This window comes from Herpailurus yagouaroundi, unplaced genomic scaffold, assembly GCF_014898765.1.
Source record: "Herpailurus yagouaroundi ecotype Mexico unplaced genomic scaffold, PumYag 196, whole genome shotgun sequence".
In the NCBI taxonomy this organism is placed as follows: Eukaryota; Metazoa; Chordata; class Mammalia; order Carnivora; family Felidae; genus Herpailurus; species Herpailurus yagouaroundi.
Genome location: NW_024412427.1, coordinates 30162843 through 30189299, shown reverse-complemented (window position 1 = coordinate 30189299; position 26457 = coordinate 30162843). Strand labels below are relative to the sequence as shown.

The window sequence follows — 26457 nt, the reverse complement described above, 5'->3', positions numbered from 1 at the left end:
TTGCACTACTAATTTATCCAAGGGATACAGGAATGCTGTGTTGTAGGGACACACGCACCCCAATGTTTATAGCAGCACTATCAACAATAGCCAAAGTATGGAAAGAGCCCAAATGTCCATCGATGGATGAATGGATAAAGATGTGGTATATATATGCAATGGAGTATTACTCGGCAATCAAAGAGAATGAAATCTTGCCATTTGCAACTACGTGGATGGAACTGGAGGGTATTATGCTATGTGAAATTAGTCAGAGAAAGACAAATATCATATGGCTTCACTCATATGAGGACTTTAAGATACAAAACAGATGAACGTAAGGGAAGGGAAGCAAAAAGAATATAAAACCAGGGAGGGGGATGAAACATAAAAGACTCATAAATACGGAGAACTAACAGAGGGTTACTGGAGGGAGTGGGGAATGGGCTAAATGGGTGAGGGGCCCTAAGGAATCTACTCCTGAAATCACTGTTGCACTATATGCTAACTAACTTGGATGTAAATTTAAAAAAAAACAACCAAAAAACAAAAAATGAGTGGACTTCGGAGTCCAAGGTATCTGCACCACTCCTTATTCCCTATCTTTACAGATGAGTGAATGAGGTGCGCAGTCAAGGTCACAGATTTGTAAAGAAGCAATGTTTATTAGAACAAAAGGCCACAAAACATGAAGACTTAGTGTGGAGAAAGTGAACTGAGTCAAATGTCCTTTGGGGCGCCTGGGTGGCGCAGTCGGTTAAGCGTCCGATTTCAGCCAGGTCACGATCTCGCGGTCCGTGGGTTCGAGCCCCGCGTCGGGCTCTGGGCTGATGGCTCAGAGCCTGGAGCCTGTTTCCGATTCTGTGTCTCCCTCTCTCTCTGCCCCTCCCCCGTTCATGCTCTGTCTCTCTCTGTCCCAAAAATAAATAAAAACGTTGAAAAAAAAAATTAAAAAAAAAAAACTGTCCTTTGACCGCTTATGGAACGCATTTCTCTACTTCAATTCAAGGAAGTGTAACAATCTTGATTACTCAGTCCTCCTCACCATCTGCACTTTCAAAGAGAGTGTAAGAGGTCGGGAGACTGTCCGGAACAGGCCTCAGAGTCAGGCGTGAGTGGCGGTTTGTAGTGGACAGATTTCGTCCTCCTGTGTCTGCTGAGGTGGGACTTCTGGCTGAAGCCTTGGCCGCACATCTTGCACACATAAGGCTTCTCCCCCTGGTGTGTCATCTGATGTAAGACGAGGTGTGACTTCTGGATAAAGCCCTGGCCATACTCTCTGCACACGCAAGGCTTCTCTTCTGAATGTACCCGTTTATGTGTGATTAAAGCTGACTTGTTGCTAAAGCCTAGTCCACACTGCCTGCACATGTACGGCTTCTCCCTCAAGTGTTTCCTCTTGTGCCTGATGAGACCTGCCTGGTGACCGAAGCCTCGCCCACACTCCCTGCACACGTACGGCTTTTCCCCTGAGTGTGTCCTCTGGTGTGCAACGAGGTTTGACTTCTGGCTGAAGCCTCGCCCGCACTCCTCACACACCATGGGCTTTTCCCCTGAGTGTGTCCTCTGGTGTCTGATGAGATTTGACTGCTGGCTGAAGCCTCGCCCACAATCCTTGCACACGATGGGCTTATCCCCTGAGTGTATGTTCTGGTGTCTGTTGAGGTGTGACTTCAGACTAAAGCCGCGCCCACACACCTCACACACATAGGGCTTCTCCCCGGTGTGTGTCCGCCTGTGTGAGATGAGGGTTGAATTCTGGCTAAAGCTGTGTCCACACACTCCACACACATAAGGCTTCTCTTTGGAGTGTGTCCTCTGGTGGTTGACAAGGGTCGTCCTCTGCCTAAAGCAGCGCCCGCACTCCTTGCAGGCGTAAGGTTTCTCCCCCGAGTGTGTTCTCTGGTGTGAGATGAGGTTCGACCGGTCACTGAAGCCCAGCCCACAATCACTGCACACAATGGTCTTCTCCTCTAAGTGTGTCCTCTGGTGTCTCACGACAGCAGACTTCTGGCTAAAGCCTTTCCCACACTCCCGGCACACGTAGGGCTTCTCCCCTGAGTGTGTCCTCCGGTGTATGATGAGGTTTGACTTCTGACTGAAGCCTCGCCCGCACTCACTGCACATATAAGGCTTTTCGCCCGAGTGAGTCCTCTCGTGTATGATAAGTGTTGACTTCCGGTTAAATCCTCGGCCACACTCCCTGCACACAATAGGTTTCTCCCCCGAGTGGGCCTTCTGGTGTCTGGCAAGGCTCTTCTTCAGACTGAAGCCCTTCTCACACACCCCACACACGTACGGCTTCTCCCCGGAGTGAATCCTCTGGTGACTGAGCAGGTTTGTCATCTTGCTGAAGCCCAGTCCACACTCTCTACAGTTGACCGTCCCAAATCCCAAGACTTCTATCCTCTTCAACGGTCTGTCCGCTTCCCCAGGGCTCCCCGCTGGAGCGGGGCTGGACTTGATTTCCACCCCTTTGATGCCACTCCTAGAGCTCACTGGCTGCCTCTGGGGTGCCCTGGAGAACGTTCCCGAAGTCCTTTTCTTTGTCTTGCCAAACAGAGGCTTGGGGCCTTCTCTCTCTTGGCCTTCTGCTTTATCACTCCAGGAATCTCGATCAGAGGCTGGTTGCTGCTGCTTCTGGTCCCCTGGGCAGGGGTCCCCTGGCTCGACAGGAGTTTCTGCACACAAGCACGTAAAGACCCAGGGGGGATGGTTACACAGCATGTGTTGCATGTGGAACTTCTGACTGGAAAAATCCGAAGGGCAGAAAGGACACAGGTGGAGTTCCGGCTTTGGTTCTGCTGCAGAGAGAGAAGTTGGAGTCAGAATTGAGACTCAGTGAGGCAGCCTGAGCAATTCTGCCTAGTCTGACGGGGAGACTTGATTCCCTGTTCTTCAAAATGCTTACAACTTGAGTGCTACCCGGTCAAGACTTCCTTTAAATCACCTACTTTTCCAGGCTCAGAAAACCCACATCCTGGGGTGCCTGGATGGCTCAATCAGTTAAGTGTCTGACTTCGGCTCTGGTCATGATCTCACGGTTCATGAGTTCAAGCCCTACATCGGGCTCTCTGCTGTCAGCACAGAGCCTGCTTTGGATCCTCTGTCTCCCTCTCTCTCTGCCCCTCCCCTTCTCTTGCATGTGTGCTCTCTCTCAAAAAGCAAAAAACAAAAAACAAAAGAAAACCTGCTACTCAGCCTCTTCTATGTGGCCAGCTATAAAATAGCACAGGTGGTTTTGGCTCTTTAATTTTTTATTAAAAATTTTTTTCTTTTTGGGGCACCTGGGTGGCTCAGTTGGTTGAGCGTCTGACTTTGGCTTGGGTCGTGATCTCGCAGCTCATGAGTTCGAGCCCCACGTCGGGCTCTGTGCTGACAGCTCGGAGCCTGGAGCCTGCTTCGGATTCTGTGTCTCCCTGTCTCTCTGCCCTTTCCCGGCTCATGCTCTGTCTCTGTCTCTCAAAAATGAATTGGGGTGCCTGGGTGGCTCAGTCGGTTAAGCGGCCGACTTCGGCTCAGGTCATGATCTCGCGGTCCAGGAGTTCAAGCCCCGCGTCGGGCTCTGTGCTGACAGCTCAGAGCCTGGAGCCTGTTTCAGATTCTGTGTCTCCCTCTTTCTCTGACCCTCCCCCGTTCATGCTCTGTCTCTCTCTGTCTCAAAAATAAATAAACGTTAAAAAAATTAAAAAAAAATGAATAAAGGTTAAAAAAAAAACATAAATAAATAAAACATTTTTTCTTTTTAAGTTTATTTTTTTTGGTAATCTCCACACCCAACATGGGGCTTGAACTCACAACCCTGAGATCAAGAGTCATGTGTTCCTCTGACCAAGCCAGCCAGGCACCCCTCAGCTCTTTAAATGGGGCCAATAGGTAACAGTCTTTCCCTGCTATTACAGTTACCTTCTAACAACCACCCACACGACATAAACTGTGTCCACAAGTATTTTCTCTGAGAGAGATCTAACCAGAGGACCCATATGTAAATGTCATGTCTTTCCCTATTTCCCCATGAGGACAAAGGGACAGATGGAGAGAGTGGTCATTCAGGTTGGAGAGCCCCTAGTATAGGAAGCAGCATAAAAACGGTTCAAGAGTTGTGTGTGAGATGCCTGGAGGTCCCCCACTCACTAACAAAAATGTATTAGAGGATGACTTTGTGCCAGAATTTCTACAAGGTTTTCAGCAATGGACAACACGAACACAGTCTAGTCCCCCACTGACTTAAAGATGTTCCCTCCTGGTGCCCCTGACCAGTTGAAGCCCTGTTAATTTTCAAAATTAATCTAAATTAAAATTTTCCCAGACATCAATGTAGATTTCTTCTTCTAGCACCTCACGTATAGAAGATGTTAACATTGACTGTAATTGTTTCATCAAAGCTGGTTCTAGTCATCTGAATGCAACAAATAACCAAACAATTTGAGAAACCAGGTATTGATTGTACTAGACCAACCTGAACACAATTTTCCTTGATCAATGAACCGAACTTTAAAAACCAACTGTATACACATTTATATTCCAGTATTCTATCCTATACAGAATGTTACTGTATTTGGAAATGGGGCTTGTTACTTAGCTTTTTCTAAAAATTTTTTTAAAGTTTATTTATTTATTTTGAGAGAAAGAGAGAATGCGCGTGAGAGCGCACAAGTGGGGGAGGGGCAGAGAGGAGACAGAATCCCAAGCAGGCTCCACACCGTCAGCACAGAGCCCGACGTGCGGCTCGAACTCACAAATTGTGAGGTCATGACCTGAGCTGAGATCAAGAGTTGGACGCTTAACCGACTGTGCCACCCAAGCGCCCTGGAAATGGGGCCTTTAAAGAGGTAATTAAGGTTAAAGGGGGTCACAAGGGTAGAGGCCTGATCCAATGTGTCCTTACAAGAGGAGGAAGACACAGCCCTGCACTCGGGCGAGGATGAAGGTCTGGAAGGGAGGCCTCGCCTGGAAATGCAAACAACGTTCAGGAGTCAGGAGAACGGCTGCCCTCTCCAGCACCTGTGTGATGCCTCCTTTCTCCCACCCCCTGAGCCACCTGAAGCCCTGTGCTCCATTTGCCCAGTCTTCCCCACTCACCTGGACAGGTGGCTGGTGAGCATTTTCTCTCCTCTCTCCAGGTTTCCTTCCCTTGCTCCAGCTGCGTGATAAGTTTTGGTTTAGTAACCGGAATTCCTGTTCACAGGAAAAGAAAACAAGGTGGCTGTAGGTTAATGGGTTCAAGGGCCAACTCAGAAAGCGAGATGGCTACTTCAAGCATAGCCTAAAATGCCCAGCAGCAAGAAGGTGAGTCCTCAGAGATTCCAGGGCTTACCCAGTGAGACCAGGTTGCTGTAGTTTTCCAGCATCACCTCCCTGTACAGGGATCTCTGAGCAGGGCTCAGCAGCATCCACTCCTCCTGGCTGAAATCCACAGCCACATCTCTGAATGCCATGTGTGCCTGTAACAGAAAACACAGTCCTGCTCACTGAGGAGCCAGCCTTGCCCATGACTCAGGGTGAGGGGAAGGCAGAGGGTTGCCCTGTGGGAGGCAGGTGGGCTATTAAGATTCTGCCTTTGATTGTGACCCTGATGCCACGTGTTAAACCTCTGTTGCTATCCAGCCAACAACACTTGAGAGTCTACTACGTTCAAGATCTTGGGTGGGGTGTTTGGAGAATATGTGCAAAAAGGGTCCCTAACTTTTAAGAGCTTTAAATCGAGGCAGAAAGAAGAGGAAATAACATATAAAAATTAAATGAAAGTAAAGCATAACAGACTTTTTCAGAATTTAAATGATTAAATAATATTACCAATCACGTTAGTATTGACGCATCTGAATGACTAACGTTTATACAATTCAATAGTGGCACAGGCTAAACGGTAACTCAGTCCTTTCCCTAAATCCCATGGTCTCTTGGCTTCCTTGGATCTGACAGGCACAAGTGGGTACTGGTGAAGTGCATGGGGTTGAACGTACTGCCTGGGTTTGGGGTTCACTTCTGAGGTCAACAAGTGAAATGTAGACAATACTACATTAAATTTACAGCCCCACACTGTGTATGCTCCGGGTGGACCTTCTTGGCCGCTCGACCTACAAATTCATCTCTACATTTGTTCTCATTCCCCTGCCCAGTTTTACTCATCTCCTTAACACTATTTAAAAATGGAGGACACAGATATCAGGAAAGGTATCCTGAGGCAGCCCCAGGAACTTATCTTAAAGGATGGGTAGGAGTCAAGAGGAGACGGAAGTGGTAGGTATTCCAGATGAAGCATATGGGGAGCAGAGAAGAAGACACTGTGAGCAAAGGAAGGAAGGAAGCCACAACGTGGACAGGGAAGACAACCCGGGAGGAATAAAAGGTAGAATACAGAATAGGTGGAGTGTAGCAGTCTGTAGAATTTTTCATTTTTACTGTAAAATATACATAACAAATATTTTACTATAGCTACCATGTTAAATGTACATTTCAGTAGCATTAAGTGTACAACCATCACCACTCTCCGTCTCTAGAACTTGTTCATCATCCCATGCCGAAACTGTCACCATGAAAGAATAACTCCCTCCTCGTCTCAAACCCTGGTAACCACCATTTAGTTCCTATCTCTATGTATGTGGTTATTCTCCATACTGCAAATAAGTGGAATCACACAATATTTGTCCTTTTGTGTCTGGCTAATTTCAAGGTTCATTCATGCGGAAGCACAAACTCAGAATTTCTCCCTTTTCAAGACTAAAAAAATACTCAATTTTATGTAAATACTGTTCGTCTACTGATGGACATTTGGTTTGTATTCACTTTTTAACCACTATCAATAATACTACCTTGCAAATTGGTATCTAATGACCTGCTTTCAATTCCCCGGGGTATATACCCAGAAGTGAAATTACAAGAGCAAATGGTAATGTCATGTTCACTTTTTTCAGGAACCAGTTTTCCACAGCAACTACATCACTTTACATCCCTACCCAGCAATGCAGACGTGTTTTAATTTCTCCACATCCTCACCAACACTTGCTGCTTTTTTTTGATGACAGCCATCTAATGGGTGCAAAGTGGTACCTCATTGTGGACTTAATTTGCATCTCCCTAACGACTGGTGATGATAAGCATCTTTGCATGTGCTTATTTGCCATTTGTATAACTTCCTTGCAAAATATCTTCAAGTTCTTGGTCCGTGCTTGAATTGGGGTGTTTGTATTTTCATTGTTGTTGGGTTACAGTTCTTTATATATTCTGAATATTAATCACTTATAAGTGATTTGCAAATATATTTGCACAGAAATTTTAAATTTTGATGATCAACTTATCTGTTTTATTTCTTTTGTTGCCTGGATTTTTTGTGTAATGTCCAAGAAATCATCACTAAATCCAGTTTCATGAAGGTTTTCCCTTGTTTTTTTCCAAAGAGTTTCATAGTTTTAGTTCTTATCTTTTAGGTCTTTGCTCCATTTTGAGTTCATCTTTGTATATGGAGTGAGGTAATGGTCCAACTATATTCTTTTGCATGTAGGTATCCCCAGCAATATTTATTAAATAAGATTGTCCTTTCCACATTGAATGGTCTTGGTACTCTTGTCCAAAATCATTTGACCATATACATAAGGTTTATTTCTGGGCTCTCTGTTCTATTCCATCAGTCCATAATTCTGTTTTTATCCCAGTACCACACAGCTTGGATGACTGTAGCTTTGTAGTAAACTTTGAAATCAAGAAGTGTAAGCCCTGCATGTTTGTTACTTTTCAAGACTGTTTTGGCTATTCAGAGTCCCTTGAAATTTCATATGAATTTTAAGATGAACGTTTCTATTTCTGGGGAAAAAAAAAGTCATTGGGATTTTGGTAGCGATTGCACTGAATCAACTTGGGTCCTATTGTCATCTTAGCAATATTAAAATTTCCATTCATTAACTTGGTGTCTTTCCATTTCTTTATTTCAGCAAGGTTTTGTACCTTTCAATGTACAAATCTTTCACCTCCTTGCTTAAGCTAATTTTTAAGTATTTTATTCTTTTTGATGCTATTAAGTTTTTCTTAATTCCCTTTTCAGATTGTTCATTGTTAGTGTTGTAGAAATGCAGCTGATTTTTGTGTGTTAATTTTGTTTCCTGCTATTTTGTTGAATTTGTGTATTAGTTCTAACAGGTTTTTGTGTGTCATTTGCAAACAGATAATTTTACTTCTTCCTTTCTGATTTAGATTTCTTCCTCCCTCCCTCCCTCCCTTCCTTCCTTTCTTTCTTTCAACTTTTCTTGCCTACTTACTCTGGCTAGAACTTCCAATACTGTGTTCAACAGAAGTGGCAGAAGTGAGCTAATTTGTCATATTTAGTCTTACAGAAAAAGCTTTTAGTCTTCCACCATGGAGTATGTTAGCTGTGAGTTTTCCACATATGACCTTTATTATGTTCAGGTAGTTTCCTTCTATTCCTAGTTTATTGAGTATTTTAATCATAAAAGAGTGCTGGATTTTGTCAAATACTTTCTGCATCAGTTGAGATGATCTTGAGGTTTTGCCTTTCATCTGTTAATGTGGTATATTTGCTGATGTTTATATGTTGAAGCATCCTAGCATTCTAGGACTAAATCCCACTTGGTCAGTGGAATTCTTTTAATATGGTGTCTAATTCTATACAGCAACATAGAATTCTTTTACTAACATAGAAAAGCATATAATTCTTTTAATATGCTGAATTTGGTTTGCTAGAATTATGTTGAGAATTTTTGCACCAGTATTCATAAGGGATTATTGGCCTGTAGTTTCCTTTATTGTCTTTTTCTGGCTTTGGTACCACAGTGATGCTCACAGAATTAGCTAGGTAGTGTTCCTTCTTTCCTTTTGGGGGGAAATGTTTGAGAATTGTTTTTCTTTAAATGTATGGTAGAATTCACCTGTGAAGGTATCATGTCCAGGGCTGTTCTTTGTTGGGAGCTTTTGATTACTGATTCAATCCCCTTACTATTCTATTAAGGAATTTTATTTCTTAATGATTCTGTCCTGAAGTTATTCTGTTTCTAAGAAGCTGTCCATTTTAGCTAGGCGGTCCAGTTTGTTGGGGCACTATAGTTCATAACAGTCTCACATAATCCTCATTTCCACAGAATCAGCAGTAATGCCCCACTTTTGTTTCTGATTTTAGCAATCTGAGCCCATTTGTTTTCTCAATCGAGCTAGCTAAAAGTTTTCAGTTTTGGTAAACTTTTTGAAGAACCAATTTTTTTGTTTTATTGATTTTCTATATTTAACTCTGTTCTTATCTTTATTATTTCTTTCCATCTGCTACCTTGGGTTTAGTTTGTTCTTTTTCTAGACTCTTAAGTTGTAAAACTACATTGTTTCCTGACAATCTTTTTCCTTTTCAATATACATATTGTAGCTATAAATTTCCCTCGTAGCACTTCTTTTGCTGTATCCCACAAGTTTTGGTATGCTGTATTTTGTTTTTATTTGTTTATAAATATTTTTTAATGTTTATTTCTTTTGAGAGAGGGAGAGAGAAAATCCCAAGCAGGATCCATGCTGCCAGCACAGAGCCCAACACAGGCCTCAATCCCATGAGCCATGAGATCATGAGCTCAGCTGAAATCAAGAGTCGGACGCTCAACCGACTAAGCCACCCAGATGCCTGTATTTGTAAGTATTTTCTAATTTCCACTGTGATTTCTTCTTTGGTCCACTGGTTGTTCAGGAGTGTGTTGTTTAATTTCCACAAATATGTGAACTGTCCATTTTCCTTCTCTTATTGGTCTAACTTCATCCCACTGCGAGAGAAGATACACAGATCTTTTAAATAAATCTATTGAGACTTAATTTGTTGTGTAACATATGGTCTATCCTGGAGAATGTCCCAGGTCCCAGGGGTACTTTGTTGTCAAGCAGAGTGTTCTGTATAGGTCTGTTAGTTCTGGTTAGTTTATTGTGTTCTTCAAGTCCTCTGTTTCCTTACTTCTGTCTGGTTGCTCTATCCATTGTTGAGGGTGGGGTATTGAAGCCTCCAACTATTGCTGTAGAACTGTCGATATCACCTTTTAATTCTATCAACTTTTGCTTCATGTATTTTGAGGGTCTGTTATTAGGTAGGTAAGTATGCAGAATTTTTATATCCACTTACTGCACTGAACTTTTTATTAATGTATAATGTCTTACCTTTGTAATCTTGTTTGGCTGAAAATCTATTTTTCTCATACTGGTATAGCCACCTCTATTCTCTCTTGGTCATTATTTGCATGGAGTATCATTTGCTATCCTTTTGCTTTCAATGTATTTGTGTCTTTGAATCTAAAGCGAGTCTCTTATAGACAGTGTATAGTTGGATCATAGTTTTATTGTTGTTGTTGTTATACATTGTGCAAAATCCTGTGTTTTGACTGGAGGGTTTAATACGTTTACATACTATGTAACTTCTGATAAGAAGGGACTTCTGCCATTTTGCTATTTGTTTTCAACATGAGTTGTAGCTTTTCTGAACATCATTTCCTGCATTACTGTCTTGTTATTTAGTTGATTTTAGTACATTAAATTCCCCTCTTATTTCCTTTAGTGTACATTCTATATCTATTTTCATTATAGTTATCACAGTGATTAAATTTAACATCCTAAAGTTGTAAGACCCTAATCTGAATTGACATCAGTTTAACTTCAATACACAATTCTTCTCTCATATAGCTCCCTCTTCACCTCCTGTCGTTATTAAAGTCATAAAATTACACCTGTATGCATCATGTGTCCAAAAATATAGACTCACAATTGCGTTTTTTGCTAAGGCATTAGTCTCTTAAATCATGCAGAAAAGAAAAAGTGTAGTAAACCAAAGTGACAATAACACTAGCTTATATAAGTGCAGATTTATTTATTTTTACTGTAGAACTATTTCTTCATATAGCATCAAGTAACTGTCTAGTATCCTCATACTGCAACCTGAAAGACTCCCATTAGCATTTCTTGCAAGGCAAGTCTAGTGGCTGAAAACTGTATCACCTCTTATTTTTCTGGGAATGACTTCTCCCTTACTTTTGAAGGACAGTTTTGCTGGATATAGAATTCCTGGTTGACAGTTTTTTGTTTTTTGTTTTTTTTTTCTTTCAGAACTGAATATATCAACCCATTGTCTTCTGGCTTCGAAAGTTACTGATTAGAAATCTGCTGATTTTAGAGGACAGTTTGTATGTGACACACTGCTTCTCTCTTGCTGCTTTCAAGATTTTCTGTTGCCTTTGGCTTTCAAGGGTTTGATTACATTGCATTGTGGTGTGGGTCTCTTTGATAGCTTATCCTACCTGGAATTTGTTGAGCTTCTTAGTTCCTTTTTAAGTTTTCTCTTTATTGATATTTCCATTTTGTCCTAACATAGTTCTCTTGACTTTCCACATCTTCCTTTAGCCCAGAGAATCTTTAAGACAGCTCTTTTAAAGTCTTTGCCTAGTAAGTCCACCATCTGGCCTTTATCAGGGAGTTTCTATTGATTTATTTTTTTCCTTTGAATGGACTGTACTGTCCTGTTTCTTTGTATGCCTCATGATTTTGTGTGTGTGTAAAACTGGATATCTGAATCTTTTAATATGGCCGCTTTAGAACTCAGATTCTTCAGTATTTTCTGGATTTTAAAACTGCTGTATGCCATCTGCACTGAGATTCAGCCTAAGGTGTAAACCTAGGGTTTCCTCAGGTCTTTCTTATGCTTTTCTGATCCTGTGCTTTTCCATAGGCATGCATGGTAACTTTCTAAATAACCTGTATGTGCAGTTCTTTTGGATGTTCTAGTCTTAAAATGTCTGGCTCCCAAAAGGGGAAAAAAGGGAAAAAATAAAGGGGAAAAAAAACCCTGCCAGGATCTAGTTCTTTATATCCCCTACTTCAGTCAGAAGGAGTTGTAACAATGGTTCCCACTTATGTAATCAGAAGCAGCAATCAGAGCACAGGTCCTCGATATTTGGAGGACAAGGTCCTTACTGTCCACCCTGGCTTCCACAAGCTGTCAAACTGCTCCAGGTACACATGCATGGATTTCTGCCATGGGGATGGGGGTGGGTGATGGTTACTGCACTAAGAGCTGAAACTGACTGTTCCAAGCCTTCCTTTGGAAGCTGCAAGCATTCAACTAGACTCCAGAGTTCCAAAATATTACATTAGACAGATTCTGGGTGCTTCCTACCTCATTTTCCCTGATGTCACTCTCAGCTTGTAAAAGTTTTAAAGCTGAAGAAAGGAATACAGACTCTATCCTGCCCTATAGAACTGTGTGTTGTTCACAGTTAGCCACTTGGTGAATGACTTAAGTCATGGGTCGAACAGGTTTCAGGTAAGGTAAATCACACCTCCAGGACTAATGCTAGATTCTGCCAGGTATCATCAAGGCAGTCAGGATAAGAGAATGTGTCCATCCTGAAACAGCCAGTATGGAAATACAGAAAACACTCACCATTACCCTGGCTTTCCGGGACCCTGTGGCCATTTTTCCTGGTATCCCTAAAGAAGGATGATATCTCAGAAGGCAGATCTGGGTAAGGAAAACAGAAATGAAAGGGTGTCAGGTGGAAATGCTCTCCCCATCAGTGAGGCAGGGCCTCACTTGGGGGAAGGGGGAAGCGTGGCGTGATGGGGAATGTAACAGGCTGATTCCCTATCAGGGCCCTGGAAAAAGGTCCAGGGAGCCAAGCCTTCAGCAGGGTCAGTTCCAAACTCTCCTGATCAAAACAAATTAAACGTAAAAGGAAATTTCTGAAGCCATTTATTTGGCAGTAGGTGATATTAAATGCAGTATTATGAATTTGAAGAGTTGTGAAAATGGTATTCTGTTGTTTTTCCAAAGAAATACATATTAAAGTATTTATGGATGAAAATGATTAAAAACATTTTAGAAAAAAATGAGACAAAAACAAGAAACAAAGATTGCAACATGGTGATGGCTGTTAAAGCTGAGGCTTTATTATAATATTCTTGCTTCTTTTGAACATGTTTGAAATTCTTCTGTTAATAAAGAGTTATTTTAAAATTCTTAAACACCACCAAAAAAGCTTATGCAATATGGTAAAGCATTAAGAAATGTTAAATCAAGATGATGTACATAAGGATGGTAATTATGCTACTGTCTCCTTTATTTTTGCGCTTTCTCATTAAAAAGGCAAAAAGTATACAATTTTTCATTGGATAGCCAGGACAGAAAAAAACACAACACTGTATTGAGAACAAAATTAGCAAAATCGAAAGCAATACCTGGGGACAGAAACTGGTAAGAATGAAGTATCAATTCTAAAAGAATAAAGTATGACAACTCAAATTAAACTAATAAATATTATGACTTGGATGAAGTGGTCAGGAAAGAAGTAAAATAAAACTGCAAATCACTCATAAGGGAAGTCAGAAGACATTTTTCAACAAATGTATTTTTGTGGTTTAACTTCATTCTATTTAATTATACAGGCAATTAAAATCTGTTAGTGTTAGAAAGAATCCAGAGTAGTCTGAAGATTATAAAGGAAAAAGTTCAGTTCTCTTTCTGGACTCTGCCCCAGGCCCACATTCAGGTAACTGCTGTTAACTATTTCATGAGTACTCTTTGATTTACAATATTGTCTCTTCATTTTCATTCATATTTGGGTACACATGCAAATAATGTTACTATCCTATAAATAAAAACCATCTGTATAATTCTTTGACTTGTGTGCATTTAATATTTTGGGGTTATGTGTACACCAATACTCACAGACCTAACTCAATTCTTTAATTATTATTACTTTATTAAAATGTTTGTTTATTTTTGAGAGAGAGAGAGAGAGAGAGAGAGAGAGAGAGAGAGAGAATGTGCAAGCAGGGGAGGCACAGAGAGAGAGGGGAACAGAGGATCTAAAGCAGGGTCTGTGCTGACAGTAGAGATGTGGGGCTCAAACTTGCGAACTGCAAGATCATGACCTGAGCAGAAGTTGGAAGCTCAATAGACTTAGCCACTCAGGTGCCCCTTATTTTTTATGAGAGAGAGAGAGAGAGAGAGAGAGAGAGAGAGAAAGCATGAGTAGGGGAGAGGGGTAGAGGAAGAGAGAAAGACAGAATCTTAAGCAGTCTCCACACTCAGCACAAAGGCCAATGTAGGGCTCAATCCAAAGACCCCGGGATCCTGACCTGAGCTGAAAACAAGAGTCAAACACTCAACCGACTAAGCGACCCATGCGCCCCTACTCCACTTATTGATAACTCATACTATGTCCATCAGCAGACCACATTTTCTTTAACAAAGTGTTCCTCTGTCAACTGACAGACTGTAGTGTTTATCACTAGAAAGTTAAAAGCAATACCTTTTTGCAAACCTTTTTGCAAACATGTCAGTATTTCTGTATGAGTGCTAAAGGAGTGTAATTACTGGACTTAATACCAAACATATGCTCACACTGCCAAATTGCCCTCCAAAGGCCGACCAATTTACAATCCCAATGACTACACAATAAGTGTGCCCCTTTCCACACTTTTGGTAACACTTGATTCATCCAAGGGATTCTTCAAGTAAGATGACTATAGGAAAACAGTTGTACACATGCAAGAGTTTGAGGAATTCTATAGTCATGAGCTCTTTGTGAGGAATCTACTGGAAGATGAACATTAGACATAATAGGACAGGACAGGGAAAACCAGGTAAAGACCTGATAGTGAGCATTTAATATACATAATTGTAGATCTAGCACTAAATGGTGGGTAAGAGTGGGGAAGAAAAATATATACTAATGGTATAAGGCCTACGTGTCCAGATAAAGTAGAAATGCCACTAAAATGGGAGAAGAGAAAAGGGAAGTAGAAAAAGTTTACTGAATGTTGCATTAGGTAGGAGGTAAAGGGAAAACAAATGAAACCACAGAATTTCTAAAAACAATGAAAACACTATGGATGTGTGAGATGTATTTAAAACAGTGAGGTGAGGGAAATGTATAGCTTTAGATATTTCAATAAAGACAAGAACATAAATTAATGAACAGAAAAAAGTATCATAAGTGAAATCTTAACTTCTTAAAAATTAGTGAAATGAACACAGGTATTTTAGGAAATGAGAAAATACAAATATTCAAAATAAGAAACCACAAAGGGGAAATACTTGACTCCAGTTTTTTGAAGTGTCAATGTACTGGGTTTAAAAAAAACAACCAACTAATTGTTTTCACTTGCCTTCTACTCCAGAAAGTAGGAGAAAAACAAAAACTAAGAAAAGCAGAAGAAAATGTCTTTTTTTTTTTTTTTTATAAAAAGAACGAGTAGCATTAGATTCTGATACTGAGGACAGCTTCTATCAAACTAACCCTCTTACTAACAACTATAAACCCTACTCAAAATATAAAAAACAACTATTTGAAGACACTACAACCAGAAGCAGTCAGAAACCAGAAGGGATATGATCCTTGAAAGGAAGGACGCACATGGGGTAAGACCTGTATTTAACTGTCTTTTCATTTAAGGGCGCTCCCCAGTACATGTGGCACATGGGGAACAGATCAAAAGTCTGTGGCTTCCAGACTTCCTGGAAACCATATGGCATAATCCTAGAAAAGCGGCAGCAACAAAGGATGGAGCCTCAAATCTACACAAGCCCCTCCCACAGTTGGCTGAATACATAAGGCAAGACAACAAAGAGCTAACGTGGATAACAATGGATGGAAGGTCAAATGAGCTGTGCAGGTAGGTGTCTGCTGCTGTTCACAGGTGAGACTGAGTTCAGAGCTTGAGGCCAATCAAGTAAAAGATTGCTAAATACCTTAGATAACCTTCTACTGAAACACAGGTAATTTACACAAAACATACATCCTGTCAGCATACCCAGACAGAGAATATTCTAACTTCAAATTACTTGTAATAAAAGTAAGTAAGACATAAAACACTAAACCAGTGAGCTATCTCTTATACTCCCTACACAGAGCCATCGGGGAACAGAAGAGGAGCTAAGAGGGAAACTACATGAAAGAGAGAAAAGAGGCACTGTGTGGACTTAGTTGAGAGGAAACGACCGCCCAAAAAGAAAAGCTACCATATAGGAGAAAATACTGATAGGTCAGAGCACTTATAAAAGGGAAAGGACTTAAAAAGGGTAGGCAGACAGAGCACAGAAGTCTCGGGAAGGTACAGCTCCAGGGGAAAGGGGGATCACAAGCAAGGAAAAGGCACCTCTCGGCAATGTCAAGATAAAGGGAAAAATAAGCAAGGGGGGGGGGGCGGAAATACAGGGCCTTGCAAAACAGAAGAGAAAGAGGAAGAGGAAGGAGGAGGAGGAGGAGGAGGAGGAGGAGGAAGAAGACACAATATCTCCTCCTCCTGCAATCCAGTAAAGAAACCATACTAGCTACACTGACAGAAGAGTTTTCCTGAACTAGAAAATTAGAAACACACTAGATCTTATTTACTAGATTTCTGTCTATAGAAATGCAGATGAGCAGTTCTCCTGTATAGAAAACCAAAACAGAAAATGAGAATCCAAAGTTCAGCTAAAGAAATTTCTACCAAAAACAAGTGACACAGAAATAGCTGTAATAAAACTCTAAGCTGAGTTCAAGATCCTCAAACATTTGGGCATATGAGAAATCATCTTGAATCAAAAATTCAAATTTGTACCTATGTTATGAAAATGGATAGAATTAAACTTATTGTGATACATTTCCCAATATATACACGTATCAAATCATTATGTTGTACACGTTAAACTAATGCAATGTTATATGTCAATTATACTTCAACAAAACTGGAAGCAAAATTTGAAAGCTAAAAACAAAAATGGGCCAAAAAGAAAAGAAAGAAACAAACAAAATTAAAGTTGATTGAACTTCAGAAAGAAATTAAACTAAGTTACAAGATACTGAAGAAGAATAGATTGAAATGAAAACAGGATGGGCACTTAAGTGTAGCAGGAAAACCACTTAAGAGAATAAAAATGAAATAAATAATGGGTCGGAGAGAAAGTGGTTGAACTGGAAAACAGACAAAAAAAGGATTATCACCCATATAATTGTAGTTCCTGAAGAAGAAAACAAAAACATACAAACAAAAAAAGAAACAGTATACTTAAAACTATAGTCCAAAGGGCACCTGGGTGGCTCAGTCACTTAAGCATCTGACTTTGGCTCAAGTCACGATCTCATGGTTGGTGGGTTCGAGTCCTGTGGCTGGCTCTGTGCTGACAGCTCAGAGCCTGCAGCCTGCTTGGGATTCTGTGTCTCCTTCTCTGTCTGCCCCTCCCCTGCTCACACTCAGTCTCTCTGTCTCAAAAATAAATAAAACATGAAAAAAAGTTTTTTTAAGCTATAGCCCAAGAAAACTTCAAAAATAGATGACCTGAATCTAAATATGAAAGGGCCTACTTCTGAGTACCAGAGAAGTTTACTCACAATCACCAACTTCAAGGTATCTACTGGAAAAATGGTCAGGCTTTTAAGAACAAGACTCCTGGGGCGCCTGGGTGGCGCAGTCGGTTAAGCGGCCGACTTCAGCCAGGTCACGATCTCGCGGTCCGTGAGTTCGAGCCCCGCATCAGGCTCTGGGCAGATGGCTCAGAGCCTGGAGCCTGTTTCTGATTCTGTGTCTCCCTCTCTCTCTGCCCCTCCCCCGTTCATGCTCTGTCTCTCTCTGTCCCCCAAAAAATAAATAAACGTTAAAAAAAAAAAAAAAAAAAAAAAAGAACAAGACTCCTAAGTGATTCCGAGCAAAAAATTTACCAGACTTCCATCATAATGATCAAAAGCATCATTCAACTATTGGGCAGTGCTCAGAATGTACAATGGTGCAGCCACTATAGAGAACAGTATAGTGGTTGCTCAAAAACTTAAAAATAGAATTACCATGTAATCTACCAATTCCACTTCTGGGAATATCCTAAAAGAATTGGAAGCAGGGACTCAGACAGACATTTGTACACTTATGTTTTGTTTTGTTGCGAGAGAAAGCATATGTGCACGCACAAGCACGAGTAGGGGAGGGACAGAGAGAGGGGGAAGAGACAGAATCTTAAGCAGGCTCCATGCCCAGTATGGAGTGTGAGGCAGGGCTCAATCTCACAACCTTGAGATCATGATGTGAGCTGAAATCAAGAGTCAGACACTTAACCGACTGAGCCACCTAGGTGCCCTGTACACTTATGTTTATAGCAGTATTCATAATAGCTAAAAACATGGAAACAACCCAAGTGTCCATCAACAGATGAATGGATAAACAAAATATGACAGACACACACATGGATATTAAAAGGAAATTCTTACAAAGGAAGTTTCGACACATGCTAAAACATGGATTAAACTTGAAGACATTAGGCTAAGTGAAATAACCTGTTAGAAACAAAAAGAGAAACATTGTATGATTCCACTTATATCAGGTACCTAGAGTAATCAAATTCACATGGACAGAAAGTTGAAGAGTGGTTGAGAGGGTCTCAGGGTAAGGGTAAATAGGGAATTATTGTTTAATGGGCACAAAGTTCCAGTTTGGAAAGGGAAACAGCGAGGTGAGGGAAATGTATAGCTGGAGATTTTAAACACAGCTAACTTAATCAGGAAAAGAGAAAGCATAAATATTCCAAATAAGAAACAACAACGGGGAAATAACTACCAAATCACCAAAACACATTTTTTAAAAGTAATTTAAGAGTATTTTTCAGATCTCCATAAAATAATTGTACACCTAGATGAAGAGCATAACTTCTAAGGAAATATAATTGACCCTAAATGGTCACGAGGGAATTCAACCAAACTTTCAAACCAGAGTCCCAGTGCTCTAAATACTGTCCGGGAGCACTGAAAAATGAAGGGAACTTCCTTATTCTTTTTATAAAACAACTATAATGTTGACACCTCAACTTGATGGCAGTTCGGAAAATTAAAAATTAGGCACCTGGGTGGCTCAGTCGGTTGAGCATCTATCTGACTTCAGCTCAGGTCATGATCTCACGGTTTGTGAGTTCAAGCCCCATGTCGGACTTGCTGCTGTCAGTGCAGAGCCTGCTTCAGATCCTCTGTCCCCCTCTTTCTCTGCCCCTACCCCATTTGCACTCTCTCAAAAATAAAACAAAACATCAAAAAATTTTACAAAAAATTAAAAATTAAAGACCATTATCACTTATGAATTTGGAGCAAAATTCTAGAAATATCGGCTAAGAGACTCCAACACAACAATAAGAAAATATTTCATCAAGACAAAGTGGGAGTCCCAGAAATTCAAGATTGGGTCAATATTAGGAAATCCATTGCTATAATATACCTTATTAATCAACAGATCTAAGGAGAAAAACCAAGTATTTTTATGCATGCTGAAAAATTATTAACAAAACTCAGCACCCATTCATTACTTAAAAAAAAAAAAAAAAACTCAAGAATATAAGATTGAAGGATTTCTAAAACTTTTTATTTTGAACTGATTTTAGACTTACAGGGAAGGTACAAAAATATCAGTTCTCATATAACCTTCATCCAGCTTCCTCTAGTGTTAACATCTTAGAAAACCATAGTACAATGATCAAAACCAGGAAATTAGCATTGACACAATACTGTTAACTAGACCACAGTCCTTAACCAAATTTTGTCAGTTTTTCACTAATGTCCTTTTTCTGGTCCAGGATTCAAATGAAGTTCCCACATTGTATTTAGTTGCCATGTATGTTTAATTTTCTCCAATTTGTGACAGTTCCTGTCCTTTCTTGTCTTTCATGAACTTGACACTGTTGAAGAATATCTCTCAATTTTGGATTTGTCAGATGTTTTTTCATGATCAGAAGGAGATTAGTTCATTTTTGGCTAGATTACTTGAGAAGTGATGTCATGTCCTTTTCAGTGCACTGCATCAAGGGGTTGATGATACTCATATGTCTCATTACTGATGATATTAACCTTGATCTTGATCACTTGGTTAAGGCGATGTGTTGGGTTTTTATAATTAATAAGTATTTTGGGAGAGATACTTTGAGATCATACAAATATCCTGTTTCTGTTCAAACTTCCACTCACTAATGTCAGCATGCATCTGTGGGATGTGTCCGCAAGACGTATTACTGTGGTATTTACCAAATGACGATGTTCTAGTTCCCTTTTTGACTCTAAATTCGTTAACTGCTCTGTAAGCAAGAGCTGTCCCTTCTCCCTCATTTTTAAATTTATTCAATTATTTATATCAGTATGGATTCATATCTTATCCTATGAGTTACAAGAGAATATCATCACTATTTTCTTGCTCAAATTATTCCAGCTTCAAACATCGGGAGCTCTTGCATGTTGGCCTTGTTCCTGTTTTAACCAATAAATGTGGCGCAAGTGACACTGTGCCAGTTACTGATTTAGGTCTTAGGAAGGCTGGAGAGCTTATGTTCTAGGGAGGCCCAAGATACCATGCAAGAAGTTCAACTCCTCTGCCAGAGAGACCATGCAGACTCCCTGATACTACATGGAGAGAGTGAGGCCCAATTGTCCCAGCTGACCCCAGCCTTCTAGTCAACCCATAAAGGGCCAAATATGTGAGGGAACCGTCTTTGAGGTTCCAACCCACACAAGTCCCTGAGAGACTGTGGCCACAGCCAGATCTATAACTCACACAGAGCAGAAGAACCACTAAGCTGATCCCAGTGGATATAAAGACTTGTGAGACATTATAGCATGCTGATTCTTTAAGCCGCTAAGTTTTGGGGGGGGGGTTGTTCTGCAGCAATCAATAATCAGAACCCTTCCAGACATGCTATGGCGTCTTCCTCTTCAACCTACTTAATGACAGTAGCACCTTCCCTCTTGCCCATGTGCCTACTCAGGCACCAGGACTACTTCCCCACTTGCCACATCAAGCCCATTACCTGGGCCAACCGGTTCCATCTCCAAGAACTCTCTCAACCCCTCCCCGCTCCCACACCAGCTGGGGTAAGACAATGGTCACAGTCTCTCCTGATAGGGTCTGCAGACCCTCTCCCAACATTCCAGTCGGCCTCATCCATTCCTACCAGAATTGGCTCCATATACATATGGCTGGATCGTTCATTCATACAGTAAAATATTTATTAAGCTCCCACTGTACGATAGGCACGATTCAGACACTGGGGATACAAAAGTGAACAAAGGAAAGAAACCTGCCCTCATTGACACGAAAGTCCAGAGGAGGAAGATGGGCATACTCAATTAATGAATAAAACACACAGGATGCCAGGAAGTGATGAGTGAGGTGAAGACCAATACGGCAGGGAAGGAGCAAAGTAACAGAAGCAGGGTGGGGTTCTGGAATTGTACCTAACAGTTCGACATGGCCTCTCTGACAAGGCAACAGAGTAGAAATCTGAGGGATATGAAGGAGTGACCAAGCGGGTAGCTCTGAAAAGCGATAGTTCACTGTGCTTGGTGTGCTGAGCATCGCAGGTCAGAGACAGTGCACAGTTAAGGTACAGAGTTCACTGTGGCTGGGGTGCTGTGTTTGAGACCACGTTGGGGAGATAAAGTTCAAGTGTAAACACGGGGCGGGGAGATCAGACTCAGATTTGCAGGATACTGGTTTTGACTTTGGGATAAGAAGCCATTGGAGAGTTTTGAGCAAATGCATGACACAATTTGATTGACATTTTTTAAAAACAATTTTATTTTTTTAATTTAAATGTTTATTTCTGAGAGAGAGAGAGAGAGAGAGAGAAAGAAAGAGAAAGAGAGAGAGAGAGAGAGAGAGAGAGATTTGTGTGGGGGAGGGGCAGAGAGAGAGGGTGACAGAGGTTCTGAAGCAGGCTCTGCACTGGCAGGAGAGCCCAATGTGGGGCTTGAACTCACAAACTGTGAGATCATGACCTGAGCCAAAGTCGGATGCTTAAACAACTGAGTCACCCAGGTGCCCTGACTGACATTTGAAAAGATTCCTCTGGGGGCGCCTGGGTGGCTCAGTCGGTTAAGCGTCCGACTTCAGCTCAGGTCACGATCTCACGGTCCGTGGGTTCGAGCCCCGCGTCAGACTCTGGGCTGATGGCTCAGAGCCTGGAGCCTGCTTCCGATTCTGTGTCTCCCTCTCTCTCTGCCCCTCCCCCGTTCATGCTCTGTCTCTCTCTGTCTCAAAAATAAATAAACGTTAAAAAAAAAAATTTGAAAAGATTCCTCTGGTTGCCATACTAATATAGTTTAGGGGGACAAGGGAAGATGCAAAGGGATCATTCAAGGGCTCTGATCATCCAGGTGAGTGAGGTGAAATGGTGGTCCGGGCCCCAGTGGAAATAGTGGAGATTGGAGATAGTTAGAGTCCAGATTTGCTTAGTAGGGATGGAGTGTAAGAGCAAGAAAGAGTCAAGGGTGACTCCAAGGGTTTGAGCCTGAGCAATCTGAAGGAAGGAGATGCCATGTCCCTGCCCCTTATTAGAGCTTATTAAACTCCCTGAAAGAGTGGTCTATACTCCACTTGGGCGGAGCACGTTTGGGAGGTGACCAGAGTTTACTGTCGGACACATTAAGTTTGGGATGCCCAAGAGATACCCAGGAGGAAATTTGAAGTAGACAGCAGGAGACTAGAATTTGGAGAGGAAGGCATGGGTCTAGGCTGAACCTCAAAGATGGCATTTAAGGCCTGGAGAGGAGACGGGGTCACAAGGGAGACAGTATGGCTGGAGAAGATGAAAAGTCCAAGAAACGAACCAGGGCCTTCCACAGTAGGGATCTGGGAGAAGGGAAGCTGGCAAGAGAGAGGAGGAGTGACCTATGAGATAGGAGGAAAACCCGGAAACCAGGAGCAACCCATGTGAAAGGGTATTTTAAGAAAGAGGACGTATGCAACTATGTAAAATGTTGCTGAGAACGGACTATGGCTTTAGCCACAGGGAGAGCATGGGCACCTTGACGACAATGTGTTTCAGTGGGGAGGGCCAAAAAGGCCTCATAGGAACATTTAAGAGATGAAGGAAGGACAGACATGGAGACAGCAAGCAGAGGCAATTCTTTCAAGCTTAGCTCTGACGGGGAGGAAAAACACAGAGCAACAGCTGGAGGGGGAAATCACATCACTGCTCTGCTCCCTGCTGCCCTCAGATCAAGGCCACACTCACTAACTTGTCATTGAGGACTCATTCCATTAACACCCAACCCACACCTTTCCAATCAGATCTCCCCTGTGAACTTCCTTCCCAGCCAGCAAGAACGACAACTCTGTGCCTTCACACTGCATCACCTGCTTAGTCTAATTGGGTGCCCAATCCTCCAAGAACTACATCATGATCCAGTGGGACAGTTGGACAGTCACAGTGCAGCCTGGGAGCCCAAGAGTCCTGAGAGTGTCGACTGTTCTGCTGCTGACAAGGACACTGGAAGTACTGCCTGGGGAAATCCGGGAATGTTCTACAGTGGGATGGCATCTGAGCTCAATCAACAGGGTTTATACTGAAGCAGAGAGGCATGGAGAAATCAAAGGGGTCATGAATGAGGGCACAAGGTCTGAAGAAGAGTCCCTGTGAAAACTGTCACCCTGACAATGGGCCTTCTTTCCTGGGGGTGGGACATTGTAGGACACAAGATGCAAAGCTGAGCAAAGAAAGCCCACTGTGGTTCGCTAAGCAAAAGGTAAAGGGTCCCCACCTGAAGCTGGATTGTCAGGAGCCCGGGAGTCCTCTCTTTGCCCACCAGGCAGTCCTCTCTGGGCAGGCAGGGGCTGCAGGGGGCAGAGCAAGAACAAAAAAACGTTCAGAGTTACAGGAAACCCTCATGCTCCAGTAGGGTAGGGCCTCTTCCAACCTTCCTTCCTTTAAGGAGGAATGGACCTATCACAGAAGAAAAGACTGTGCACAGCTTGCTGGGAACACAGCTTGCCCTGACACGCTGCTGACACTGAGCAGGAGCTGATCCTCTCTCACCTTTGTTCTTAGTAAGAATAGTACTTAGTGGGCCCTGAGTATATACGAGTATACACCAGAGACTGTTCCAGGCACTGTGAGTTTTACCTTTCTCCTCACCCAGTGAAGTACAATTTATTATCTTCATTTTACAGATGAAAGAATTGAGGCACAGCAAGGTCAGTCTTTTACCGGAGGTGGCACAGCTATAAAATGACTGAGCCTGGATTAAATCTGGCTGCAGAGGCCATATTCTTTTTTTTTTTTTTTTTTAATTTTTTTTCAACGTTTATTTATTTTTGGGACAGAGAGAGACAGAACACGAACGGGGGAGGGGCAGAGAGAGAGGGAGACACAGAATCGGAAACAGGCTCCAGGCTCCGAGCCATCAGCCCAGAGCCTGACGCGGGGCTCGAACTCACGGACCGCAAGATGGTGACCTGGCTGAAGTCGGACGCTTAACCGACTGCGCCACCCAGGCGCCCCCAGAGGCCATATTCTTAACCAGTGAGGGCAGTGATGGTGAATCTCTGTGGGTTGCAAGGATTCTCAGTGTATCCATGATAAGAATCAAGAATGCTCCTTGGGTGATAAGCACTGAATTTGAGTAATGGGTCTAAGGAGTTCTATCTACTTCTGACTGTTTGAAATTTCTCCATAAAAAGTTAAAATGGAACTTAAAATTCCAAAGCCCGTTCACACCAGAGACGTGGGAATCTGGGATTCCTGTGGACAATGACGATCCTCGGGACCTTTGAAAAACTTGCCCAGTGGACCCTGGCCCGACCTCTTCCTCCAAGGCCGGAACCCAAGGGCGACCAGCCAAATTGAGAGCCTAGCATCGCGCCAAAATGGCCACTCCACACCCAGTGCAACTCGGGCACGTCTGGCCAAGCCAGCCTGCCCATCGTCCCGCCGCGGCAAAGCTGAGGGGTACACCCGAAAAAAGACGGTCAGCACCCACCCACCCAAACCCCAGACACGTGGCCCCAGGGACGGCTGCCACACCACCACCTGGGAAATTATCAGACCCCCAAAGCCTACTTACTAAACTCCCCGCAAACCCGGGGAGTTGTGACACGAGCGACCCCCTCTCCCAATATCGCGATTTCGGCCAAGGCCGAACCTGTCCCCACCCACAAGAATTCCTGGACGAAAGGCCCAAGCCCAGCACCCACCACCACTGGACTTCGCCGCTCAGCTTCCCCCACGTTCCTCGGAGATGCGCGCCCACAACCCCAAAATAAGACATCCGGGAGAGCACGGCCTGAGCCACGACAGCGTGTCCCCACACTACCTCCTCTCCCCGCCATCTGCACCGACCCCAGCCTCAGCCCAAAGACTAGCCTTTCAGGACCTACCTTTCCGCGCCGGGAAGGGCACAGTTGCGGCAAGGGTCCCACGGGAGCGTTACTCGCCAGCACCACCAAAGAACAAGGGGTCACTCCAGCCACCAGCTGGGGACCTACTTCTGTAGGGCGCCGGGACTACACTCCCCAGCATCCTCGGTGTGGCGCCGGGACCACACTTCCCAAGATGCTCCGCGCAACCAGACGAGGGCTGACATCCCTCGGCTTCCACTGCCCTCCCAGGGAGCCGTTTCTGGGTAATGTGCCCGGTCACTGTGGAGAATGACCACTATGGCACCTGGATCCCCGGTCTTTTTTCTTAAATCCGCGTCCGCAAAACATGCTTCTCGACCTGCCGTGACCTCCACTCTAACGCCTCGGCCTCAAAGACTACACTTCCCAGTGACCCCTACTGTGACTTCCGCAACCGGTGCCGGCCCGCCTCTCGGTGGGCGGAAATGACGCGTCAAGGGGGAAAGATCGGTTTGCCTTCTGGGATTGGCTGAGGTCGGCGGCGGTTGGGTGAAGTCGCCCTTCTCCAGAGGCGGGGTTGCACACCACGGTCTGGGGCGTTCAGTGAGCGCCCCGCAGGCGTGGTCTCGTCCAGCTCACGTGCCCTTTTAACTCGATTGAGGCCCATGGAGGGCGGAAGCTGAGAGAGGCAGAGCAGTCTTCCCGAGGTCTCCCGTCCCGAGCGAGGTAGACCTGGATTCTGAGCATAAGCCCTCAACCCGAACAACCCATTTCGGATGCCCGGAGACGTTTTTCTTCTGCTGGAGTCCCCAGAGTTTTGGGCAAACTCTCATTTGTCTTCTGGAGAACAGGAGCCTCACTGTTGGACCATAGCTTGGGGTAGAGCCCACTGTCGACTTAGCTCTTTAGGTCTTTGTTCCGGGGTCTGGTTGAGAATAAGGGGTTTTTGTTTGTTTGTTTTTGGAAAATGAATCCATTCCCTTCTTTTTTTTTTTATTTTTTAAATTTTTTTTTTTTAACATTTTTATTTATTTTTGAGACAGAGAGAGACAGAGCATGAACGGGGGAGGGGCAGAGAGAGAAGGAGACACAGAATCGGAAGCAGGCTCCAGGCTCTGAGCCATCAGCCCAGAGCCCGACGCGGGGCTCGAACTCACGGACCGCGAGATCGTCACCTGGCTGAAGTCGGACGCTTAACCGACTGCGCCACCCAGGCGCCCCTGAATCCATTCCCTTCTTTTGGCCCGCTGCCTGTTCATAGTGAATTTAGTTCATCCCTGGTTCTGGAGAAATGCTCAGTCTTACTTGGAGCCCTCTTTTGACACTTCCTCTCTGCCCCACCCCTGACTCATTCACCAAGAAATTACCTGTTAACATCCATGAAGGTTCAAA

At 43.1% G+C, this 26457-nt stretch overlaps 1 protein-coding gene across 5 annotated transcripts; it reads right to left on the bottom strand.

Moving 5' to 3' along the window:
* Positions 1-617: 617 nt before the first annotated feature.
* Positions 618-25490, bottom strand: ZNF133 (zinc finger protein 133). 5 transcript variants are annotated; one of them, XM_040447795.1, is made up of 7 exons: positions 25105-25490; positions 23490-23562; positions 12386-12463; positions 5297-5423; positions 5062-5157; positions 947-2780; positions 618-708 (listed from the first exon to the last, which is right to left on the bottom strand). In XM_040447795.1, the coding sequence occupies exons 3-6, from the start codon at positions 12416-12418 to the stop codon at positions 1036-1038; spliced, it is 2001 nt and encodes a 666-aa protein (XP_040303729.1). In that variant the 5' UTR covers positions 12419-12463; positions 23490-23562; positions 25105-25490; the 3' UTR covers positions 618-708; positions 947-1035. The 5 variants fall into 5 exon arrangements, with proteins under 5 accessions (XP_040303729.1, XP_040303727.1, XP_040303728.1 ...); XM_040447793.1 differs by having other exon boundaries at positions 947-2783; positions 25105-25488; XM_040447794.1 differs by lacking the exon at positions 23490-23562 and having other exon boundaries at positions 947-2783; positions 25105-25489.
* Positions 25491-26457: the final 967 nt, after the last annotated feature.

What these genes read in the sequence shown, in the direction of transcription:
- ZNF133 (XM_040447794.1), bottom strand. Translation starts at nt 12,418, where the DNA reads ATGGCCACAGGGTCCCGGAAAGCCAGGGTAATG. An exon ending in CCCGGAAAGCCAGGGTAATG is followed by an intron (nt 5,424 to 12,385) that starts GTGAGTGTTTTC and finishes TTTCTGTTACAG; the next exon opens with GCACACATGGCATTCAGAGA. An exon ending in CTCACCAGCCACCTGTCCAG is followed by an intron (nt 2,784 to 5,061) that starts GTGAGTGGGGAA and finishes CTCTCTCTGCAG; the next exon opens with CAGAACCAAAGCCGGAACTC.